The following is a 24,670-nucleotide window of genomic DNA, read 5'->3' on the forward strand; positions in this document are numbered from 1 at the left end:
ATATCCTATATTTGGTTATTAGAAGAGCAACTCAGGAAAACGACATTTGGTTAGAAAGGAAATGTCCTAACAACACTCTCTGATAGTGGTGGTCTTAAGTTATTCCAACACTGACAGTAAACAAAGAAACCCATCATAAGAAGAAATATGAAGGCTGAAGTTTTATAGAGCCCATCATGTGTAGGACACTGTTTTAAGGGATAAATATACAAACAGATGTAAGCATACACATACACACAACCTTATTTAATCTTCAGAAAAACCTCATAAGGGGTTTGATGTTCTGCCTGCTTTATAGGTAAGAAAACTGAGGCAAATCACCCTTGTATTAGAATTGAAAATGACTCTTGGTTTCACTTTTCTTAGGATAGAGATAGCCACAAGAGAATGTTGCTCCCAACTTAATAATGAGAAAAGCTGGTAATCTACAGAACTGTAATTTTTGGGTGCCCACTAGAAAGCTGACATAGGCAACCAGGGGAACTAAGATCTAAATTGACAAACCCATATTGCTGGACACTTCAAATTGTTTTTGTACCTAATACAAGCAAATGAGCAAACAATGAACCTTACCTATCAGCAAGGGTCTTATAGATCTGAACAAAACTATCAACCAACTGAATTAACCACATTTATAGAACTCTTCAAACAACAACAGCAGAGTTCACATTCATTTAAGTGCACATGGACATTTGCTAAACTATATCATTACTATGAGCCAGAATTCAGGTCTTAATAGTCTCAAAAGTGATAAAATTATACAAACTATATATAGTATACACACACACACACACACACACACACACACACACACACACACACACACATTTGACCACAAGGAATTAAAGTAGAAATTAACAATACAAGGCTATCAGGACAACTCTCAATATTCAGAAATTAAATAAGACACTTGTAAATTACCCAGAAGTGAAGGATAAATCAAAGTAGAAGTCAGAAAGTATTTTGAATTGAATGAAATGGGGGAAAAAAACAACACTCAAATCTGTGACACTAAAGCAGTACTAAGAGGAAAATCATAGCATTACTTATATGAGAAAAGAAAGATCTCAACTCATATTAGGACTTTAAGAAGTCAGAAAAAGAACACATTAAATCCAAAGCAAACAGCTGGAAAGATATAAAAAAAGAAGATACATCACAATAGAGTCTAAGGATAAGACTGTATTATGAACAACTTATGACAATAAATCCAGCAACTCAGATGAAATGGGCAAATTACTTGAAAGGCAAAGCTCACTCAAAAAGGATGGATAACTGCAGTTTCCTTGTATCTACTAAGGGGAGTAAGTTTGTAGAATAAATTGTGTGTGTGTGTGTGTGTGTGTGTGTGTGTGCGCGCGCGCTACGTATAGCTGGAATACACATTAACACATGAGTTCCTTTTAGAGAGGGAGATCTTTTAACTTCTTTCATAATTTATTTTGCTTTTTCCTTTTTAAAAGCAGCTGTATTGACATATAGTTCACATACCATATTATTCATTCATTTAAAGTATATAGTTCAATGGTTTATATGCATGCCCAGATAAGTGCAGCCAGCCATCACCACAGTCAATTTTAAAGCATTTTTACCACCCCAAAAAAGAAACACTGTGCCACTCAGTTACCACTCCCCTAGCTCATCTTCTTTAAAGAAAAATGAAGTACATATAAGGAAACACTGCATATTGATTATTATACACAGCAATATATGGCTTATTTTACTGAATAAAAGAAAATGAAAAAAGAGAAATATATAAGAAATCCATTCTGATAAAAATTCTCGATAAACGAGGAACATCCTCAAACTGACTAAGCGCAGTTACAAAAAATCTACAGTGAAAGATTGAATATTTCCCTTTTCCAATCTAGCAAAGGCAAACATATGTGATCTCACGACTTTTATTCAACATGGTAACTGAAAGTATTAGCCAGTGGAATAACACAAGATTGGAAAGAAAGAAGTAAAACTGGCTTTCTTTGAAGACCATATGGTTATCTATGAAGAAAATTTCCAAGGTTACTACAAAAGAGCTTCGCAAACTATTAAGTAAATTAAAGAAGACCATGAAAAAAAGTGAAAGTCACTCAGTTGTGTCCGACTCTTTGAGACTCCATGGACTATACAGTCCATATAATTCTCCAGGCCAGAATATTAGAGTGGGTAGCTGCTCCCTTCTCCAGGGGATCTTCCCCGCTGGGGACTGAACCTAGGTCTCCCCTAGGTCTCCCATATTCCAGGCAGATTTTAACCAGCTGAGACAACAGGGAAGCCCAAGAATACTGAAATGGGTAGCCTATCCCTTCTTCAGTGGGTCTTTCCCCAGAAACTGAACCAGGGTTCCTGCATTGTAGGCGGATTCTTAACCAACTGAGCCATAGGTGTCCCTTAAGAAGACTACAGGATAAAAGTTTAATGCACAAAAGTCAATTGCATTTTTATGTACTAGAAATGAATAACTGCAAAGTGAAATAAAAATATTTACAATAGTATCAAATGCTTAGGGATCAATTTTTAAAAGTGTGTATAAGACATGTACACAGAGCTGAACTATAAAACATTGCTGGCAGAAATTAAAGAAGATCTAAATAAATGGGCAGAACTAAATATAATATTCATGGATTTGCTGTTGTTTAGTTGCTAAGTCCTGACTCTTGTGCAACCCCATGGACTATAAATCACCTGGCTTCTCTGTCCATGGGATTTCCAGACTCAATATTAAGATGTCAGTTCTCCCCAAACTGACTTAGCACTTTGGTGCAATTCCAATCAATATTTCAGCAGGCTTTTAAAAAAGAATTTATGTTTTTTGTGGAAGAAGAAGAAATTGATAATCTGCTTTTAAGCTTTATATGGAAACGGAAAGAACCTGGGATAGCCAAAACAACTTTGAAAAAGAACTTGGTTGGAATCTCTCTCTAAGCTAAAGTAATGAATGTATTGACTCTCAATACAGCCTGATGTTGGTGTAAGAATGTATATATAGATTAATGAGACAGAATAGAGTCCAGAAACAGACCTATACACTTCTGGTGGACTGATTATTGATAAAGGATAGTCTTTTCAACAAATGGCAGTAAAAGAATCAAATATCTTCACATCAAGAAAAAGAACCTCTACTCTTAATTTATACTGTATAGAAAAACTTGAAATATATATAGTTCTTAATAAAAGAACTAAACTTCTAATGTTTCTAGAAGAAAACAGGAGAAAATCTTTGTGACTTTAGGTAAGACACAAAAATCATGAGTCATTAAAAAAAAAGATAAATTGAACTTTATCAAAACTAGAAACTTCTCTCTGAAAGATAAGTCACAGACTAGGAGAAAATATTTGAAAATGTATTTTTACCAAACATGTATTTGGTAGAAGACCTATAAATATATCCTGAATACATGAAGAAATCTTCCAACCCAATAATACAAATAGCTCAATATAAGAAATATGGGTAAAAAATCTTAATATACATTTTGGTAAATGTAGTACAGAGATGGCAAATAAATACATAAAAATTTGCTCAATATCATTAGTCACTGGTGAAATCCATGTTAAAACTACAACAAGGGGCTTCCCTGGTGGCTCCGTGGTAAAGAATCTGCCTGCTAATACAGGAGACATGAGTTAGATCCCTGGTCTGGGAGGATCCTGTATGCCAAAGAGCAACTAAGTCCATGCACCAAAACTACTGAGCCTGTGCTCTAGAGCCCCAGGAACCACAACTACTGAACCCACGTGGTTTGGCATTCATGCTCCACACAAGACAAGCCATTGCAATGAGAAGCATGTGCACCTCATCTCGAGAGTAGCCCCCTGCTCGCTGCAACAACAGAAAGGCCAGGGCGGCAACAAAGACCCAGCACAATCAAAAGTGAATACATGAATAATAAAAAGTACTTACAAAGTTAAAAAAACCACAAGATGCAAGTATACACCTATAAGAATGTATAAAATTAAAAAGAGTGACAGTATCAGGTATTGTCAAGGAGATGTGGATGTTGGTGAAAATGTAAAATGGCTTAATCACTTTGGAAAGAGTCTGCAGTTTCCTAGGAAGTTAAACATATACTTATTATACAGCAATCCTACTCACAGGTATTTGCCCAAGAAAAATGAAAACATGTCCATACAAAGATCTGTTTGCTAACACTGACAGCAGTTTTATTACTAATAGCTAAATAGAGGACATAACACAAACATCTATCAGAAATTTGTGAAAGGATAAATAAACTACGGTACTGCGATTCATGGGGTTGCAAAGAGTCGGACACGACTGAGAGACTGAACTGAACTGAACTGACTGAAACTCACACAATGGAATACTCCTCAGCAACCAAAAGAACAAACTGATACATGTTCTTATACTACCTATAAAAAGTCAGACAAAAAGGCTACTTTCTATACTGTTCCATTAAATAAAACCTGGGAAAAAGCAATACTATAAAAAGTGAAGTCGCTCAGTCGTGTCCAACTCTTTGCGACCCCATGGACTGTAGCCTGCCAGGCTCCTCCATCCATGGGAATTTCTAGGCAAGAATCCTGGAGTGGGTTGCCATTTCCTCCTCCAGGGGACCTCCCCAAAGCCAGGGATCGAACCTGGGTCTCCCACATTGCAGGTGGATTCTTTACCATCTGTGCCACCAGGGGATGGCTATACCATAGGGGCAGAAAACAGGCAGAAAATAGTTCAGCGGTTGCCACGGGGGAGGAATGAGATAAGAGGGCTGAATGCAGAGGAATGACAGGGAAATTCTGGGGGGGATGTGTTTTAAAAATTGCTTGTGATGGTTTCACCACTGTACACATTGGTCAAAATTCAAAACAAATGATTTTAAAAGGATAATTTTGTATGTAAGTTTTACTTCAAAAATCTGACTTAAAAAATGTTTCCCTTAAAAATTATATTATCTCACTAGAATCCAACCACTAGCAAACATTTCCCATTCATCCCCAATGCCTCAGCATACACTCTTCTACTGTTTGGCCAGCCTCTTTAATGCTCCCATCCTCTCATACTTTTAATCTAACTTTCCTCCATTCTCTTTCGGGTCTAACTCAAAGTCTAATATCCTCCAAGAAGCCTTCTCTGTCCATTCCAGGGACAATAACTTCAATATACTCTGAAATTCTATGACATGTGCAATTTTCCCACATATTTAATATAGTGATTATATACTAGAGAGTATCCCTGATGGTCTGTTTTGGGAGGGAGGGCATGACTGTTCATGTTTAAGAACAGAAGGCAAGGTTTTTGAGGGCTTGATACCAGTTCTCAAGGTTGTTCAGCAAACAACTGCCATTTGCTAAAATTCAGTTGATAGCTTAATGAGTTCTCAGTCTTATAGTTGTCAAAATGTTATCTCCAAAAGATGCTGAAAAATAATTACCAGGGTTTATGAAATCCTTGTGTTTTTTTTTTTAACAGATTCCACATAGAAAAATGTGGATGATTTAGTTACCTCTGTGTCGGAAGGCACAGAGTTAGCTTAGGGTAAGTCCTTGAAAATATCTTTCAGAGAACTGTCAAGACGAGTATTTACAGCATCTATTAATAAATACACGAGAATATGGAGACTAGTCATGGTTGACTTCTCTTTCTGAAAATGGATGAAGTTCTCTTCTTAGACACAGTGCTTTAGTTTAGACCAAATAAGTCAGACAAATGCACTTTAGAAGAAATTTCAAGGACAATATAAAGGACAGGTTGTTCCAATAAAAATTCACTGCACACGTGTGTGTTTATGCCATGGTGGATATAAAGACAAACCAGACACGTACTTGGTCTTTAGGAAGCTTTGATTAAGTTGAAGATACAAACCATGTATCTATCTTAGACATGGACTTGGGCAAACTTTGGGACATGGTGAGGGACAGAGAGGCCTGGAGTGCTGCAGTCCAGGGGGTCACAAAGACTCGGACATGACTGGGCAACTAAACAACAATAAACCATGTATACCAATAAACCTAACAAGAGAGAAACCAAGAAGAGACATAGAAATTACTATGAAGTTTAGCAGAGGAAATACTTCTTTGTGTCTTCACCATGAACCTTCTTCATGATTTCCCTTGAACAATCATAAAGAAGGCTCACGGAGAAGACAGTAGTTTTGAGCTGAACTGTGAAGGACAGAGAAGATGGAGGAAAGTGCACAGCGTAGTCAACGATGAAGCTGATTTTACAAATGACATTTAAACACAACAGCCCAAGGTTTGGAGCAAATTTCGTTGTTACTTAAAATACCAGCTAGATCATACATGAGCAAAAAGTGAGTATCTTCTGATAGTTCCTTCATCTTCTTTCTAATATAAGTAAAAAATACTAACTGCACAGAAACTAGTATCACATATACATTAAAATACATAGCAACATATGGATTATTCCACTGAACAAAAGAAAATGGAATAGGGAAATAAATATTTTTAGAATATAAATAAATACATTGTATACTTTTTCCTCTCCTTCAGGTGATGACAACAGTGCCTTTTCCTCTTGTTCTGGTGTGGGCTCTGCGTCTCCAGAGATGAGCTTTCCAAATACCTGGTGAAGGAGACAGGGAGGTGAGAGCAACCCAATGGCAGGAACTACCTCTGTGACGGCTGGAGGACTCAACAGCTGACTCTGCAAGCTTTATAACGTTCCTATGCTACTCTTACTGTACACTTCTACTTTTCAGAATTATGAATGCAAAATGAAATACAAGAATTTAGGCTTTGAGAAGAAAAGAATGGGCCAAACTTGTAGCTAACAATCTCTAACAAACTGAACAAAATACTTTCTTAGGCTCTTGATATTATTACTGAAGTAGTCCATTATTTCATTTTATCCTGTGCTAGAATATGTGCAGTAAGGACACTCACTTGAGATGTAATGAGTCTGAACACTCGCAGAGTCTCAGCTTCACAGTTCCTTTGCTGGGCCACACTGGCTGAGATCTGGCCAGCAATTTTTGTGCTTTCGCCATCCTTCCAGCCCAGGACCTTAACCTGTCGAACTCTCAGTGTATTTTCTGGACCCTTTAATTCAATTTTGATGATGTGATTATCCCCTCCAGGAAGTTCACTTGTTACCCAACCAATGTGCCTGGAATCCAGATCAACCTAGGGGGGCAGAAAAGGGATAGAAACCCGATACAAGTGGATTACTATTTTGTTACTGTCCTAGACTTCATGACAGTGGTTATTATGTCCTAGTGTTAATAACAGTAAGCTCAAATAACAAATAATTGTACACACAGAAAGTGTATTGGATTATTTCAGATTATCTTATTTAAATCTTGTAAAGATAAGCAATACTCTAATAGCTACAGATGAAGAAAGTTAGTTAACACAGATGGCAGGAGTCTAGTAAGTGGTGGAGTGGAGAATTAAAATACAGGTCTGCTTACATTATATGTATTATATGGCTTCTGAGCACAAGTTACATAAGTGAAACCACTGGAAACAATTTTCATGACTGTACCTATACTGCCTGTAAGTAGAAATACTCAAATGATCAGCAATGAAGTCCTGTTTTGTGCATCTTTACATGAAAGCACATTTAAAGCAAGGATTTTAGCTGTGCAGTTAGTTAATGTTTTACTTTTGAAGAAACATTGTAATACTATGTAAATTCACATTTGTGATGACTTATTTCAGTATATTTCATTGAGAATCTAACTCTTCTCAAGGATTAAATTTCAGTGTACTGTAAAATGGTTTTTGACACTATTCACTCACAAGGGAATGAGTTTATACAGCATCTGTCACAAGCCCAAATAAGAGTTGTTTTCTAGAGTAGGTTTGTATATTGACTTTTAACCTGGATATACTGCAGTGTTGTAAATTGAAAGATCTTCAAGGTACAGCACAATAATCTACATTATAATCTGAAGTGTGGCTGAATTATAGCAGCATTTGTGAATCGAATCTATGAAGAATCCTAAGGCACCCTGAATCTCCACAGGGGAGCAGAAGTCAGGGTGGAGGGCTGTAGGCACAGTCTACTTACTCATGACTACAGAACATTTAGGAAAATAATGGGTAAGATGTTTAGAACAGAGACAGTTATAACTATTCCCATATGTAGACTATTTGCCAACTTAGTGTTTTGAAAAGGCATGATTTCCTATAACAGTGTGGCATGCCAAAATGAGAGCTCAGCAGTGGGGACTGAGAAGAAGACATCTCCACCAGGCAGTGAAAACATCCAACGACAGCTTTAATTACCTGCTTTATTCTGCACAAATCTTCTACTGCTTTGCCAGTTAAGAAGGTCATTGAGGTGACTTTATTCTAAAATAAACAATTCAAAATCGTTATTATGCCATGTTCCTGGCTCTAGATCGGACAGTGATTTTTTACAGCCTATCAATATCATATCAACTCTTCTGCTTGTCTTCTATAGTCCTTCTTAACTGACTTCATTCCATCTGTGAAACCAATCACAGTTCCTACAACTCCAGTCTTTTCCTTATCCTCACAAACTCCGTCTTGAAGCATACATTTCAGTCCTTCTCTATGGGCTCTGAGAGAGGAGGCTGGCATTCCCTCTTTTCATCCAAAGTCTAATCATTTAAATTCCATCTCTATTATGAAGGCTTTCAACAATTCGCCTTGCTACTTATGTCCCATTCTTATTACATTATTCTCATTGCCTCTGGTGTAAAAGGGAGGAAGGCAGGTAGCTTAAGCAACAAATACTTGCAAGTATCACGATGCTCCCGGACAGCCATAGGGACTTGGGGGAGGACACATGAGAGAGATGAGTTCTATCCCCTTGAGATCTTTGCCAAATTAGGGAAGGACCATTTAACATATAAAGTAAAGTAGCAAAAGAAATTTAATAGCTATAAGTACTGGAAAGAATCATACTGGTACTAGAGTCAGAGAGACCTTAAGACTGAGTAAGTTTTACGCCAAGTACATCAAGACATATGGACATATGAATTCCTTGGAGAGTTGTATACTTTTAAGTGCTATAGGCTGATGCAATTCAAATTAACAAATGCTGTGTTTAAGGCAGTGTGATGGGAAGGCTGGGGGACACACAGTACACTATGTAAGTCTTAATGATGCATATAAATCAGAGGAGGTTTCCTAACAGAAAAGCTGATGCCAGCATATCTGTAAAAAATGAATATTACCATGATTCTCTCTCCTAAAAGACAAAATGTTAAATTGATTGCAACCACTGTTTTGATGGAAAGTATATTCTACCTTAAAACATGAATCAAAGATAACACTGTACTGAGCAGTGAGTTCCTGTCAGAAAAATGTTCTGATTTATTATACCTGACTTTCAAGTAAGACAGAGTTGTACCAATTGAACTCTTGGGTCTGAAGAGGTGATAAGCTAGTGATATAGTGATATAGTAGCTAAGCCTTTCTCTTACTCAATCTGTGCTGATGGACAGAAGGTGGGGTGACTACAGACAGCAGGGAATGCTCTGACTGCAGACTAAACTTCTGTGGTCAGCATTCCCCATTCAGGTCATCTGAGACCCAAACCCACCACTCTGGCTCTCCCAGGGAAAGGAAATATACAAATGGGAATAGGAGCAGCTTAGCAATGGCCCAAGGGGACTTATTAACACTGTATCTGCAGGCCACTTCCTTTCTGAGGGAAAAAATTCTAAAAAGTATTCTTTCTCAAGAATGGGGTAGAAGCATGGGAATTTAGCAGTTGGTTTTACATTCTTACTGGCTTTTAATACTCAAGTAAATAGGATGCTTTTTCTTCTCCAGTGCTTTTTGTTAAAGAGTGCTCAATTCAGTTGAAACATGTAGACAGGCTAGAGCTAGGGGGAATATATAGTACGATTAAATATGTTAATACAGGAATTTTCCCCAACTCCCTTCTGACGGTGGGGGTGAGGATTAAAAACTAAAGGCTAATTATGCTATAGGTCAAACTGCATTAAGTGCCACTAGAGTAAGGTAAAAAAGAATCCAGAGGAGAGAAAGAGTAACTTTTATAGAAGAGGTACTGTGGGAGAATTTGTCTGCTGGGTATTATACTTGGGAAGAATCTGAAAGGTAGAGTTTAAGAGAAGGACTTCCAGGCCAAGGAAATAACTTGAACAAGGGCATGGAGGTAAAATATCATGGAGTAGATATTCATTTTGCCTAGCTATAGATTTCATACATTTATAATCAGAGCCTTTCTTAAAATGGGTATTCCACAGTGCCCCAAGTCATACTAATCTGTTTTTAGACTTGAGTTATTTTGAGAATATAAATAGGTTGTTTGGTTGGTGAAGTTCCAGATGAAAGCCTTTTTGCTAAAACTCAGAAATGAGATTGTATCATTAATAAAGGTCTGAAAAGAACTAACAAGCCACAGCTAAGTTTCCTTTCTTACCCCAAGATCTCGGGAATTATCCACATGAATAGATACATAGCGGGCATTGATGCCTTTTACACAGTTGATGGTGATGTTCTTAGTTTTGTTTTTATCCTCATCTCCTGACTCCCAAAAGGTTTCTGTGGAACCATCTGTCAAACTGCCAATCATGGCAGGTCGGCTTGAAGTTTTTATGTCAACAATGCTGGTTAAGTCCTTTAAGCACATTACTATGCACAATTCCTACCAGAAACAAATAGACATAATTGAAACACTCAAATGGAAATCTTCCACAACAGTAAAATAGGCATGAGATAGAAATAAAAGTAAGTATCAAGTTGTTTACAAGTAATTTTCAGTTTCTCCTTCAGTACATTGTTGAGTATTAACAGGATAACACAGGATAACTGTTAGACGACTGACCTGACTCATAGCTTCAAAGCCAGACTGTATGCTGATGCTAAAACTCTCTTCACTGTCTCCATCATCTGATTTTGACAAAATATTGTTAATGTGATGAAAGACATTGCTCTGATGGAGGAACTGGTGATCAGATTGCTTGAATTTCAGACTCCAGCACCTAAAAAAGTGTAAGTAATATAGTAAATAATTCTCTTTCAGGAACCTCTAAGGAATTCCTTAAAAAAAAAAAAAAGCACTCTGCAGCTAATCTTAATGCTGTACGTAAATACATAACAATATTAGAAATTTTTAAAATTCAAGAAACAAAATGATTTCTACTGGCTTTTGGAGAAATATACGTCATTTCTGTTGAACAATGTAAATTCTAAGGAAAGTTCATCCATTTTAAATATAGCCAAACTGACACATGAAGATCAAAGCTATAAAAGCAAAAAAGGTAATAAATCAGTTTTGTAGACAAGTGATATCCCAACTATACCAGCCTCTTAAAATTTATTAGTCCAACAATTCTACTCTAATTCATCAGAGTATAACACACTTTGTACTTCTAAAATCTTGCACTATAGAATCTCTTCTCTGCTGGTCTCATCATTAGGAATGTGGGTAGACAAAATCACCCGTCAACCTATTTCTTATAAAAATCAGTGGAGGATTTACTTGTATGTGTAGTCCAGTATGAGGCTCTAGTGATAAAGTTCACAATGTAAAAGTAATGGTGAGGACTTAAAAGGAGGAGATACTCTTCAATGTAGTTTCAGGATTGGCAGCATTTCTCTTGATATTCTTTTCAATTCAAAACCCTATTTTGAATTCAGTTTTTGAGATTTCATTGCCCTCTCCATTTTTGCAACATTTAAGTTTCTACTCTTGAGGAGCACTGAGACATGTGATTTGGGGTAGCAGAGAAAGGAAAGTGAGGAAGATGGTTTCAGACTGTGACAATTTAGAGGACTCAGAAGTATACCATCCACAATTTACAGAGGGGCCAACAGGCATGAGCTGAGGTGAAGGGCAATTCCAAATTACAACCATAATGAGGGAGGTCATTCATATAACACAGGATTCTTTCTACCTTAAGTATTTAAAGAGATCTTTCGAGCATTTCATGCTCTGACTGCTTCAGAAACCTTTTCCAGGGGACTTAGGACACTTGGAAATAAGATTACCTCAGGGCCATCTGCTGTAATGAACTGCCACTGGGGAGAGACATCATAAGATCGGAGATGGTCTGAAGTAGGCGGTGAAACGTGTGCGGTAAAGGGTGAGCGGCTTCCCCCGCAATCACTATATCTGAGAGCGGATGCTCACATACCCTCGTATCTTTCTCCTAAGACAGAAATGGCAGGCAAGTTCATCAGTTTGGGAGCTGGAAGCAATTTTTCCCACAAAAGAAAATGTGTACTTTAACGATACTGATGTAGTAGAAATGTAAACAACAAAACCAAACCATACCTCAAACATCCAGTAAGATTAACTAATTATGCTTACATTTTTAAAGGAAAAAGTGATAAGGTCACCTATAGATAAAATCACCAAACCAAATAAATGCCACACATGAGGATCAATTCCAGCATACTCACTAATCTACTAGCAGAAATGAGCCTTTCCCTTCAGCTAAGCACCACCCAAACTGCTGGCCCACAAAGTTGGGAGCCAGTAAGCAACTGTTTCCATTCAGTAGGTTTTGGGGTATCTGTTACACAGGAACAGACAGCTCTTATGAATGTGTGATAATGTCACATTGGAATTGTGGATTGTTTTCAATTTTCCCTTGCAGCCCTATTGATTTTTATTTGATATCTTTAAGGTTATTTTATTAACTACATGCATACACTGAAGATACAGAATTACTCTTTTTATCATTTTGTAGAGAGCCTCCTTATCCCTATTGATAATTATGTCTTGAAGTCTATTTTATCTGATGTTAAACTAGCTATAGCAACACAATTTTGATTGGTATTTATCCAGTATATCTTTTTCTACTTTTAACCTTTTAATTTTAATCTTCCTCTGTCCTTATGTTTTAAAAGATGCGATGCTTATAAACAGTACCGAGCTTTTGTTTTTTTCTATCTATTCTGACAGCTTTTTAAAATTGAGGATTTAGTCTTCTACTTTTTTACTGTAGAAATATAAATGAGATCCATAAATCACAGCTACAGAGGTATAAATGCGGCTGGAACCCAGGCTTCCAGGACCCACAGGCAACGCTTTTCCATGATACAGGCTGCCTCCTATAAAATTGAAGTCCCTTCTAGCCAAACTTTTTGACTTTCATGTCCAGGCACAATCTCATTTTCATTCTCTGTGCCTTACAGTAATGCTGTGAAGTAGATGGCCCTTCTCTATAATAATGTTGCCTTCTTCATCTTATATTGCACTGTACATATTGTATATATCTTGTATACATTGTATATACATTGTATATATCTTCCAACTGAGTGCTTGTGTGTGACAGTGATGGCTAGTGAGAAACCAGAATTGATTGACAGTGTTTCTGGAGACAGAAAACTTTCATTCAGCATAGTTAGTATGTTGCTCATAGCTCTGAATTGGTATTCTTGCCTTTAAGTTATATAATCTGTGAATGGCCTCATGTAAATTATGGTATTACCTGAAGAGAGTTTGACTCTTCTATAAAAATATGGACAAATAAAAAACCAAGGGTCTCACTCACTTGTTCTGCATTTTCTTTGTTTGTTTTGTTTTCCTCATCCTCTTCCTCCTCTGGTTCCACTGGAGCAGGCGTCAGAGACGCCACGAAATGCCACAGAACATCATGGAGAGAAGTGGTCTGGATGACGTTACACAGAAGCCAGTTGAAAGCCTGCATGGAAGAGAAAGTGAAACGCGCTCAGTTGTGTCCGACTCTTTGCGACCCCATGGACTATACAGTCCATGGAATTCTCCAGGCCAGAATATTGGAATGGGTAGCCTTTCCCTTCTCCAGGGAATCTTCCCAACCTAGGGATCGAACCCAGGTCTCCTGCATCACAGGTGGAATCTTTACCAGCTGAGCCACAAGGGAAGCCTGAAAGCCTGAATAAACAATGTTAAATAAGTCCAAGATAAAGAGAACCTTCTGGGACTCAAGTATTTTAAGGGAAGACTCTGGGAAGACTGATTGTCATTTCACTGAAAGTACACTGAACTTACACTGTCAATAATTCTGGCCCTAATTTAAAAATTAACAGTAGGGAATATAATACCTATGAAATACAATTCAAAAATACTTTTCCAAACGACTTTTCATTTCAAAAATTTGTCTGAATATTAATTTACACAAGAACATTTTTTCCAACTTCCATTTAGAATCAACATGCATTTAGAATGTTTCTTAAGTTCTACACAAGCTGCTATTTACTTAAATATAGATTCATGTGGTTCCCACTGATGAATATCATGAGTACTTTCTACTCCATGATAAAGAAAAAAGATTTGTTATATATACAAGTCTATGATATACAGTGATCCATTTTCAGAGAACAGAGACCCAGATAAATTATCATTGTTAAATTTATAATTCAAAAGCCCTACTTCGGATCCCTTTTGCATGATTACTCTAACTGAAATGACACTGTGATTATAAAAAGCTTTTTTAAGACGATATTATCATGATTCAGATAATAAAGCAATGTAGAAATGATGTTTTTCAGAGTGCTTAACTATGAAACTCAAATTCATTTATATTCCTAAACCTAGGAGTTTAATTTTGTTGCAAACACAGTATTTTCTATTCACTGAGGTCTCTTAATTTGTCACAATTTCTGTTCAGTAGAAAACTGACATCATTAAACAGAACCATCATATGAAGCTTATGATTAATGAATTAATAATCCTATTCATGTATTCTTACCTCCATAGCAAAAACTCGACAAGCAGATTTCCTTAAAGCTTGTTTCATTGCTATTTCCAGACCTTCTAGATCATGATGCTGTATAACAAAGGCTAAGACTGGCCACTGGAAGTTCCGTTCTCCTTTGGAGAGGGAGCTGTGGGCTGAGATGAGCCGGGACAGCTCGGGAGATGGATGCCTCAAGAGCGAAGAACCCACTTCTGTTTGAAGGAAAAAAAAAAAGTATCAATTTTCATAGGCAACACATATTAATATATTTAAAGTGACTTCAAAAAACAGTATCCAGCTTATTCACTTAAGTGTCTTCGGGGGTTTTTTTGTTTTTGCATTTGACACAAATCTTAATGATTTCAATTTTTTACTGAAGCTCAGATTTAAATATGTTACTTAAAGTTATATACCTATTAAGTTTCAAAGGTAAGTTTTGAACCCAGGTCTGAAAGTTCACACTTTCTATAACACTATACAAAATGTGATTTATTTTCTCCCCAAATGGAATCTACATCTTATCTCCAGCATTTTCTAAAGGACTGCTTTGTAACAAATGGTATTTCATTAAGAGCCCAAAGATACTTGTTGAATATATCCTCAATATTTTCCTAGAAGATCTTCAACAAGATATATAATCATCTACCTAAAAATATTAGGTCAGATCTTCGTTTAGTAAGTAGTTGGCCTGATAAACCACTAACATGTTATCCTTTGCTTCTTGGATTTCTTTCTTTATTCTTAAGACAGAATTAATTAGCCTCAATTTGGGGCTGCCAATACTAATTGGTCCAGATTATCTAAAATTTTTCACTGATTACGAGCTAGCCGTATCTCCAATTTTTATTATCTGTTTGAGTGGTAGTACTTACAAGAGTTAACAAGTTTCTATTGAGAATATCATTGTGAAAGTATCAAGTCACTGGAACTGCTGATTTACTGAAGCTTAGTGGGAGGGATAATGGTAGCAATATTCAGCTTAGGTACCTAACAAGTAATATATTTTAAAGATCCGTTTATTCTTGAATAATAGTGAATGATTTCTGGGTGTCTCTTCCAACTAAGATATAAAATTTAGAGAGGCAGATTTATGGTTGTGTCACACAGAAGGAATGTTTAACCATGATTTAAAATTAATCCATCCCTCTGCCTTCAAAAATTAGATTTAAAAAATCTACAAATAAAATCATTAGGATCACTCAATCTTCTTTTTCATCTTTATACTTACCAGTATCTCCACTGTTAACTCTCCTTCGAGGAATGGCTTTAACTCGTGCAGGTAAGATGGAGTGCTGTTTATCATATTCAGAAGCAACAACGGAGTAGGATCTTTGGAAGACGGTTCTCTTTGCGAGATCAGTATCAGTTATGGGACTAGTTTCCAAACTGCAGATAGAACAAGGTGACAGATAACTCAGGAGAAAAAGGGAATGATGTTGACACTGTATTTACTTAGTTTATAACAGCGTAGTCAAATGTGTGAACCATGTGGAAGAATACAAATTCAAAGGCAACTTGACAATATCTCTTTAAGCCATAATTGGATCTTTCCAAATGTAATCACATTTTGACCGATTTCAGAACTGCATCTTAAAACTTTTGCTTCTCTTAAATCTACTTTGCATTTTAAATGAAAAAGAAGAAAAGGCATCAAATATTCTAAGCTTCTCTCAGAAGCAAAAGCACTGGTGGAAGACACATGTCATGATATTCAGGAAAAAAAGGCAGATATATTCATAATAGCACTGAATAGGAACAATGAAAATATATACATGAGGAAACCTAATAAGAGGGAAAATGAAAGGATGTAATTTTCCTCTGGCTCTGAGTGTTCTATGAGGTTTCTCATTCTCTGGAGGTGCTACCCAAAGCTCTATCTGGAGCACGGCCATACCACAGTGTACTGAGAGATGACAAACTGGTTCCTAGCCTCAGTTACACTATACTTAAAACTGTTTGAGAACTCAGTGGTTTTCAGGAGGGCTGTTGGACACGACTGAATCAACTTAGCAGCAGCAGTAGGAAACCAACCTCTTTTTTTTTTCTTTTTTAACCATACAACATTAAAAAACAGTTACAAAAGTATTAAGGTGGTTATGTAATTTCTTTTATTGGGGCATTTTAAGAAAAAGATAAATACCTTTCTTTACTTTCTAAGACAAATTTACAAAATATTCTTTTTGTTTCTTTTCCATTGGTCAGGCTTGGTTTAAAATCCTATGGCCCTCAGTAAAGCTTATCTGCCTAAATGAGTATACATTCTTGTTTGAATAGATGATGAATGTTGTATATAACTAATTGGAGTAAAGGTGATCTGTTCTCTCCAACTGGATCTGCTATCAAAGACCTCACCTGATTCATGAACGCATGCCTTTTCTTACTGCTCTAATAGTCGGGACAGTTGACGTGACTTCCTTCCTGAGATGGAGGGATGCATCACTATGAAAGAACCTCTAGGGCATTCTCTTCTGTTTAAAATCTCTCCTCCACCAAACACTGGACTCAACAAAAATATAGTAAGTCAAATACCTGGGTGGCATGGACTTCATGTTGCTCTCGGGCTCTTCAAATACGTTGGGACTCGCATCAGGGGTTACTGATATGTACGGGGCTGGCACAGATGTTGAACGCAGGTACCTCATTTCATCCTGGAATAGGTTGTCATCTTGATAGCCCACAAAATTTTCATGATGATGCCTGCATTAAATCAAACCCAGTAACTTAAAGTATGATGGTAATACAGATACTTTCCATTTTTAACCTCCTTTGTAAAAGCAAAAACAACTCATACATCTATAATTGAGGAGTGTACAGTATTAAAATAGCGGCAGATGTAAGGAGGAAGAAACAGAAGGCTGATAATTTTACACATAGGTATTGCAGGTACCACAAACATTTCAAATACAAAATTGAATTTATTTCCTTTTGAGAACTTTTCCATCTTCCAATGTTTCAGTGAGTGATCCCACCAGCTATCTGGGTGCCTTAAGCTAAAATATCTTGGTGTCACAGAGGGCTCAGCCCTCAGCCATGACCAGTCCTTCAGGCCTGTGGACACTGGGTTCCCTTTCACTATTCTCTCTTCTTGTTTCCCCATCATCACTGCCTTGCTTCAGGCTGATGACATTTCTTGCATGGACTACTGGAGTATAGGTAGTGACCTTTATGGTAGGAACACATGTTAGAGTGAAATTTGAAAAAGATTAGAGATGTATGAAATGTTTCGTGGGTTAGGGGGGATATATCTATTCCCCAAAGGGCTAAAAATTGTAAAATTCATAGAGTATGCCATCAATTTTTATATGTTTTACCATTTGATTCTATCCTTTTCAAACTGGAACACAGAGGTGCTAGTCTAAGTACAATAAACAGGTGACTGAAGCTGAAGGCTTGTTGCACTTGGCATTCCTGGTGATTTTTTCCAACGTCCCAAATGTACTTAGTCTCACATTTTCATTTTTGTTTCCCGTTCATTTTATTGAATTATAAGTACAATAACAAACAAACAAACTACATAACTCTGCTTCTCAAAATGGAACTGCTGGTTGGTAAGTCATGCCAGCAGGCAATTTCCAAAGTGATTTAAAAAAAACAGCCAAGTGACATTACCTAGCTAGTGTCTGCAGGTAGAGACAAGGCATTTTAACAGGAAGGTCCTCAGAAATGCCCTCTTTCACGCTGGGGAGTTGAGACTGGAATGGCTTTGCTGGATGGTAGCATAGAATGCTGGGTTCGGCAGCGCTGCTCAGCGACAGCAGGAAGAGGGCATTCGCTTTAATCACCTGGTGGGCTTCCATGGTGGGCAAGGCACGCGGAGTCTTGACTTGCATCGGCTTCCTCCTGGACTGCTTGACCTGGAGGGAGAATTTTTAGGGATCTTTTCCTGCTTATATTCAAATGTGAGATTTCTTAACCTAAATACTTTTGAGTTGCTAATACAAATTATTAAATACTCATAGAACTACTTTAAAACAATAATAGTGATTACCAAAAACAACATTCACTTCATGTTTCTGAACTGACTGAAACTAATTTATATCAAATACAAACTGTATTTTTTTCTCTTTTTGGTGAAAGTTAAAAACCTAACTAGTAAAATTTAGATGTAATTATTTAAATAAAAGAGTAAATAACATGTGTGTGTGTGTGTGTTGTGTGTGTGTGTGTGTGTATCTGGCAAATATTTTCAGTTAGGTGTGTCACTAATGTGAATGATCCTCACTTTCCGTAAATCCTTAATATAACTAGGTATTAAGAAAAAGAGGAGATAAAACAGCAGAAAAAGAGAAGGAAAAGGAAAAGAGAATTTAGAGAGAGAAAAGGTGAAGAGGGAAAGCTAAATTATGTAAGCAGGTGACTGAGTAGCATAATAAGATTTTTAATATCAACTATATGAAGTTGTCTGATGACATGATCCTAAAAAGAGATTTTTTTTTTCCTCCCTCTTTAATCTCCTTCCCCATCCCAACCCTCTGGGTTGTTACAGAGCCCCTGTTGCTTTTTTAATTTTTTTATTGAAGGGTAATTGCTTTACAGAATTTTGTTGTTTTCTGTTAAATATCAACATGAATCAGCCACAGGTATATGTATGTTCCCTCCCTTTTGAACCTTCCTCCCACCACCCTCCCTAGCCCACCCCTCTAGTTATTTCAGAGCCCCTGTTTGAGTTTCCTGAGTTGTGCAGCAAATCCTCAATGGCTATCTACTTTACATATGGTAATGCAAGCATCCATGTTGCTAAAAAGAGGTTTTTTATAAGGTTTATCCTTATCATTCACAGTATAGTCAGAAAAAAATAAAACTACCTTCTCCCGGGCAGCAGCCTGTTTCTCCCGGAGGTATTTTTCTCTGCAGCGATCACACACCAGATACCACGTGCTTCCCCCTATGCCGCCGTCGCCACAGTTACCAGCCCATCCGCCACAGAAGTGCCCGATGCTATTGTAACCTTGTCCACCAGCATACCGGCCACAGCCTTTGAAGTAAGACCATAAATAGATACTGAACTAAGAGTCCTTAATAGTCTGATGCTTGCTACCTATGCATAAATGACAGATTTCCCTTCTCAAAGCAAGCAAAGTACTAACTTTTTCACTTTTTCTACCACCCCCCCTCACCCTGCCCCCACAGGCTGTTAGTTATATCAGCAAACATGCATGTATGACCAGAAAGTAATCGACTATATGACATCTAAAATACTGAAGATACTCTATACACGCAGATGAAAAGAAATGTTAAGACGTGGGAACATTTAGATTTATTTAAGCGTGTCATAAATTTGGACAAAACAGATATAAAACATTCTGTACGAATGGTAAATTTTACAGATCACATATTTTATGAAAGGTTTCAGTGTAATATGTAGGAAGAGAAAAGCATCTACCCAAATCTGTAATAGGTGAATTTTGCAATACTAATCAATTGTTATAGAAATAGTTACATTTATCTAAAATACTGTCTTCTGATGAAACAGCTGATAATCTCTTTAATAGGAAGAGGCCCACAGAAATCAATATAATCTAATTTAATTTGCAGTTTTGAACGGGAAAACAATACAGTTAAAGGAGACTTAACGTTGAGACCTCTCCTGTGTGTTTGGATATGTTATTTCCACTGTGTGAGACAGCAATCCTTTGGGTAATATGTAAAATATTTTAAAAGTTAGCAATATCTCAGAATGTGACACACTAAAATGAAACAGTACTAAACTGCCTTGCCATCGCAGTATTAGAATTTCTTTACCTATTTTCCACAAAACTTATACTGTATTGATAAAGCACTTTAAAAATTACATTCTAAAAAAACTATAAATTCTGGGCAAAAGTGTCCCTGTCCTTTAAGGTAATTCATGGAACAGCTTAAGTCGGAAGCTACCGCATCTATGTTTTACGCAAAGTGCTTGCGCGCACTCCGAAGCGCCGCTTACCTGGGTGAGCCTGCCTCATGTGGTACGTCACAGGGTACGGGTGGGGCTCCCCACACAGCTCACAGATGGTGTCTTTCTCTGGCCCTCCTACCGCCAGCTGGGCCATCTCCCCAAACAGATTACCCCTGGGCCGGACTTCGGTCTTCTCTTTTTTCTTCTTTTCTTTCTTCGCCTTCTTATTCTCTTTCTCACACTCTTTCTTTTTGAGGACTGCACAAGAACCGGGACTTGGGAAAATCATATTCTGGGACGCTGCTTTGATAGTGGCCAAAGAGATGTCTTCCCAGAAAGCCACCAGGTGCTGCAGCGTCAAGGGGAGCGGCGACTTCGACTTCGTCGCGTGGTGCGTGGACATCTCAAAAGTGGCCTCGGCTTTCCCGTCTTCGCATTTTTCATGCAGGGGGGGTTCCTTCAGCATGGACAACACCTTATTTTTGTTGATGCTACCCATTTTAGATATGTCTGGCCCATGAGGTGCAATATTAAACATATTCAGTGCTGACGATATTTCCAACGAGTGTCTATTTTTTAATTTGGTTTCCTTTTCTTCTGTCGGCTGCTGGCTGTTTAAGCTACTTCTTATAGGTGCGTGTTCTTTGGAAAGGTCTGGATTAAATTTTAAGAAAGAAGAACAAGCCATGGCGTCATGTACTATGCCTTCGTGCCACAGGAAAGAGGCGAAGACGGCCCGGGCGCACTCAGCCACGGAAGGGGACATGGCTTGCTTGGCCGGCTCCAAAGGTTTGGATCCCTCTCCTTTGAAGAGAAAGCTGGATTTTTCCTTCTTGGGCCTGGTGTGCCTGTTAGCACATTTTCGACTTATTTTGGGGGACGCCCTCATTTCCTGTTCCTCTTTCAGTGGGGCTTTTCCTATGCTGAAATGCACTTTATTTGAACCTTCATCCACACTCTTAAATTCACTGCTCTCATCACAGGTGCTGTCTGTTAGGCTGTTGGTTTTTAAAGTACTTGAGGTGCAGACTTCAACCACCTCACTGTGGAGGTTTTCTTGTACCACGTGGGGAGAGGGAGCTCTGTTTTCAGAGCTGGGGGAATCTTTAGAATCCTTTGGTACTGGTTTTGGTTTTGGTGATGTTGATCGCCCCCTCAAGGGTTCTGTGAGGGGCATTTTCTTCTTGCGGAGGGTATCTGGATCAAGGGTGTAAGAGTCTGATTTGGAGCGTTCCCGGGGAGGATCGAGTTTCGTCTTAACAGGCGCAGTGCTTTTCTGAGGTAGGTTTTTATCGTGTGGTGAAGAGGATCGCGGGGAACTAGCACCGGACGGGCTAGACCTATTGGCTGGGAGCGTCTTTGGCTTGGGAGAGGATGACCGAGAACCTGGGCCTGGGGACTCAGCTCTGAAGCCAGAAGACATCCTCCCATCAGATTTCAGAGTCTGCAAGGTGTTGTGGTTGGGGGACAACGACCGACTATGAGAATCTGACCGCAGCTTTGCAGCGTCGGATTTCAGCATGAGAGACTCACTGGCCGACAGCCCTTCTGTGCCCCTGGGCTTCCTCTGCTCGGCGGCAGTCCGGCTCATGCGCCCATCAGGTTTAAGTGCTCTGCTGTGTTTGGAGGACAGTTCTGGTTTTCCCGACGTACACACTGGTCTAGGAGATGCTGAGATGGTTCCTCGGTCACCTGCATGGTCCATTTCATAGTGAAACTTGTTAATACAATTATAACTTACTGATGATTTATCTACTAAACTGTAAAATCAAAAATAACTAAAAAATTTGTGTTGCTTTTCACAGACAAAAATATTTAAAAATTAAAAGAAAAAAAGGGGAGAGAGGAATGATTTCTCGACAAAGTTCGATTACATTTTATAATTCTAATATTCTTATGATTGGATTAGAATAATTTATTACTAACATATGAATGCTAACAGAAAAAGGATAAAAAGAAAAATAATCTCGCTTTTTCTCAAGCAAAGCACTAGGAGTTTCTAGATGGACACCATTTATTTTCGGCATCCTGGCCCTCCTTTGGTGTCTCTCCCTCCTACTATTTCATGCCTTCTTTAGAGGCACGACAGCAAGGATGCCTTTGCTGTCGGGAAGTGGTACAGCCTTCAAGATTATCTTTCCTGCCTAATATCAAAACTCCTGCCTTTATTGCAAGTGATATTATTGTTAGGAGGAAAGCAATCTGACCAAGTGACTCAATTGGCATAAAAAACCCTGAAAATCCATAAATCTTGCTAGAAGCGTTCGGTAGTTTTTTGAAAACGGATACTTAGTAAATTGAGAAGAATTTGTTAACTGGTTACGTTGCAGTTTGTTCTTTTTCTTTTTTAAAGGGAAATGAACAAACTTGGATAAAAGTAGTAAAGTGTTTTGGGGCTTGCTTGCATATGTGTGTGTGTGTGTGTGTGTGTGTACAGTCATGCTCTAGTTAGTAATCTGGCAAGAGAGTTTTGCCATAGAATCTGTCTCCTCATGGAAGGCTCACAAAGGTTGATATTTTTGTTTGTTACTCCCTTTCACTGATGTCATGTCAAGAATGGGTCAATATAATAAGCATTTGATATTTATTTGTTAAGTGAGTAAATAAACTCCTATTTTCTTTTTTCCCTTCTGCTAGTCACAATCTTCAGATTCTCTGAAAATCCACTATGGCTAGCACCACCCAGAGGGCAGAGGGGACAGGAGCCACTGCTGTGTAAGGGTCAGATTTTATAAGCCAAAGACTGTATTTGGTAGAATTAGACATCAGCCCAGTCCTTGCCAACTGATTGATGCTGGAAATACCTTCATCATCACATTTATTTCATGAGCTAAAACCATACATAATGGTGAATCCAAGCAAATAAGTAGTTAATCTTTTATACTTGGCATCTCTCTCTACAAGATCAATTTGTGAATTTTCTGGAAGGGGAGTGCTTTCTAATTAATGATGCACAATTCCTCACGAAGGAAATCTCTACTGTGATTGGCTAAACAATAGACTCCTTCAAATGTCAGGAACACCATTTATCACATGCCAGCAAACATTGCTTGTTATATAGAGAGGGTCAGCGTGCGGGCTGCTCTATATCATATTCCTATGCTTCAAGTAATGGTGAGTATTTTTTTAGATCTGTTAAGTAGTGACAGCTGAATACCTGTTGGAGCCTAGGTGCATAAATAATGCACAATTACTTCTTCCTGACATATATTTGTCAAATTATAAATGAATCCTGCTGAAAAAGTTAGTTTTCCAAAATATATTTCATATATTGAAAAAAAATGTCAAGTTAGCTAAATGTGGTAAACCCATATGCTAACTAACTAATGTGTATCTTCTTCGTTTGGGGTTTAAACGTTTTGAGGCATACAATAAATATCACTAAAAATGGTCATATGGCTGTTTTAAGTGTCACTAAATAAAAACACACTTTGTCAAAAAGCTTTTGATCATAAATACTTTCACATTCATCACTTAATTTTGTTTGATGCTCATGTTTATCATGTGTAAATTTAAGTGATAATAGACTTTCTTAATCTCAAAAGAATTCTGAAGAAAAAATAATACAAGACAGGATAAAAATTTGGTACATTCTAACAAATTAGTAAAAATGTTAAATATTAATTCATTAATAATCTGCATTTATGCCCAAATCATACGTAAAAGGGTATATAATACCCTTCTATAATATAATGCACCCATAATACTCTGCTGTAATATGATATGCCACAGTATATACTACTTATGGGTTACACCAGACTATCTACTACAGAGATCAGGTTCTACAATTACTCCATAAAATTATATAGCATTACTGTCAACTGTAACAAGGAGAAATATAAAAATGTTTTACTCATTTTTAAGAATACAAGATTTTAAAAGTTAAATTAAATATTACTCTAAGATAAAAATATGTGATTAGGAATATACAGTACTTTAAAAGACCAAAGCAAATTTTAAAATGGTCTGACATTTTATCAATTGTCAATAGCTTAAACATTTCTAAAATTAAGCGACTAAGGAAACTATAAGGAAGACTCAAGCCAAATAGGATGGCTCTGAAAACAATGGTAAACTAAAAAACTTATATTATCAAAGTTTCTCATAAAAAACTAAAACAGGAAAATTATTTTTATATTAAAAAACAGAAAAGTGAGTCTAAGACTAACCTGTCACATAAGACACTATATTCTTACAGATCACAACG

General features: G+C 37.4%; 1 protein-coding gene across 1 annotated transcript in view; it reads right to left on the reverse strand.

The window, feature by feature from the left end:
* MYCBP2 (MYC binding protein 2) overlaps positions 1–24,670 on the reverse strand; it is a 265,188-nt gene that overhangs the window by 20,990 nt on the left and 219,528 nt on the right. Inside the window, exons 56-68 of the mRNA XM_068984559.1 lie at positions 20,512–22,155; positions 19,391–19,560; positions 18,195–18,439; positions 17,115–17,282; positions 15,814–15,971; positions 14,598–14,797; positions 13,419–13,568; positions 11,908–12,068; positions 10,742–10,898; positions 10,337–10,561; positions 8,203–8,268; positions 6,856–7,095; positions 6,437–6,535 (exon numbers count right to left, since the gene is read on the reverse strand). Of these exons, the coding sequence (XP_068840660.1) occupies positions 6,437–6,535; positions 6,856–7,095; positions 8,203–8,268; positions 10,337–10,561; positions 10,742–10,898; positions 11,908–12,068; positions 13,419–13,568; positions 14,598–14,797; positions 15,814–15,971; positions 17,115–17,282; positions 18,195–18,439; positions 19,391–19,560; positions 20,512–22,155 (3,683 nt within the window). The remainder of the gene's footprint in view (positions 1–6,436; positions 6,536–6,855; positions 7,096–8,202; positions 8,269–10,336; positions 10,562–10,741; positions 10,899–11,907; positions 12,069–13,418; positions 13,569–14,597; positions 14,798–15,813; positions 15,972–17,114; positions 17,283–18,194; positions 18,440–19,390; positions 19,561–20,511; positions 22,156–24,670) is intronic.

The sequence above is a fragment of the Capricornis sumatraensis genome, chromosome 12 (assembly GCF_032405125.1).
Source record: "Capricornis sumatraensis isolate serow.1 chromosome 12, serow.2, whole genome shotgun sequence".
Lineage (NCBI taxonomy): Eukaryota > Metazoa > Chordata > Mammalia > Artiodactyla > Bovidae > Capricornis > Capricornis sumatraensis.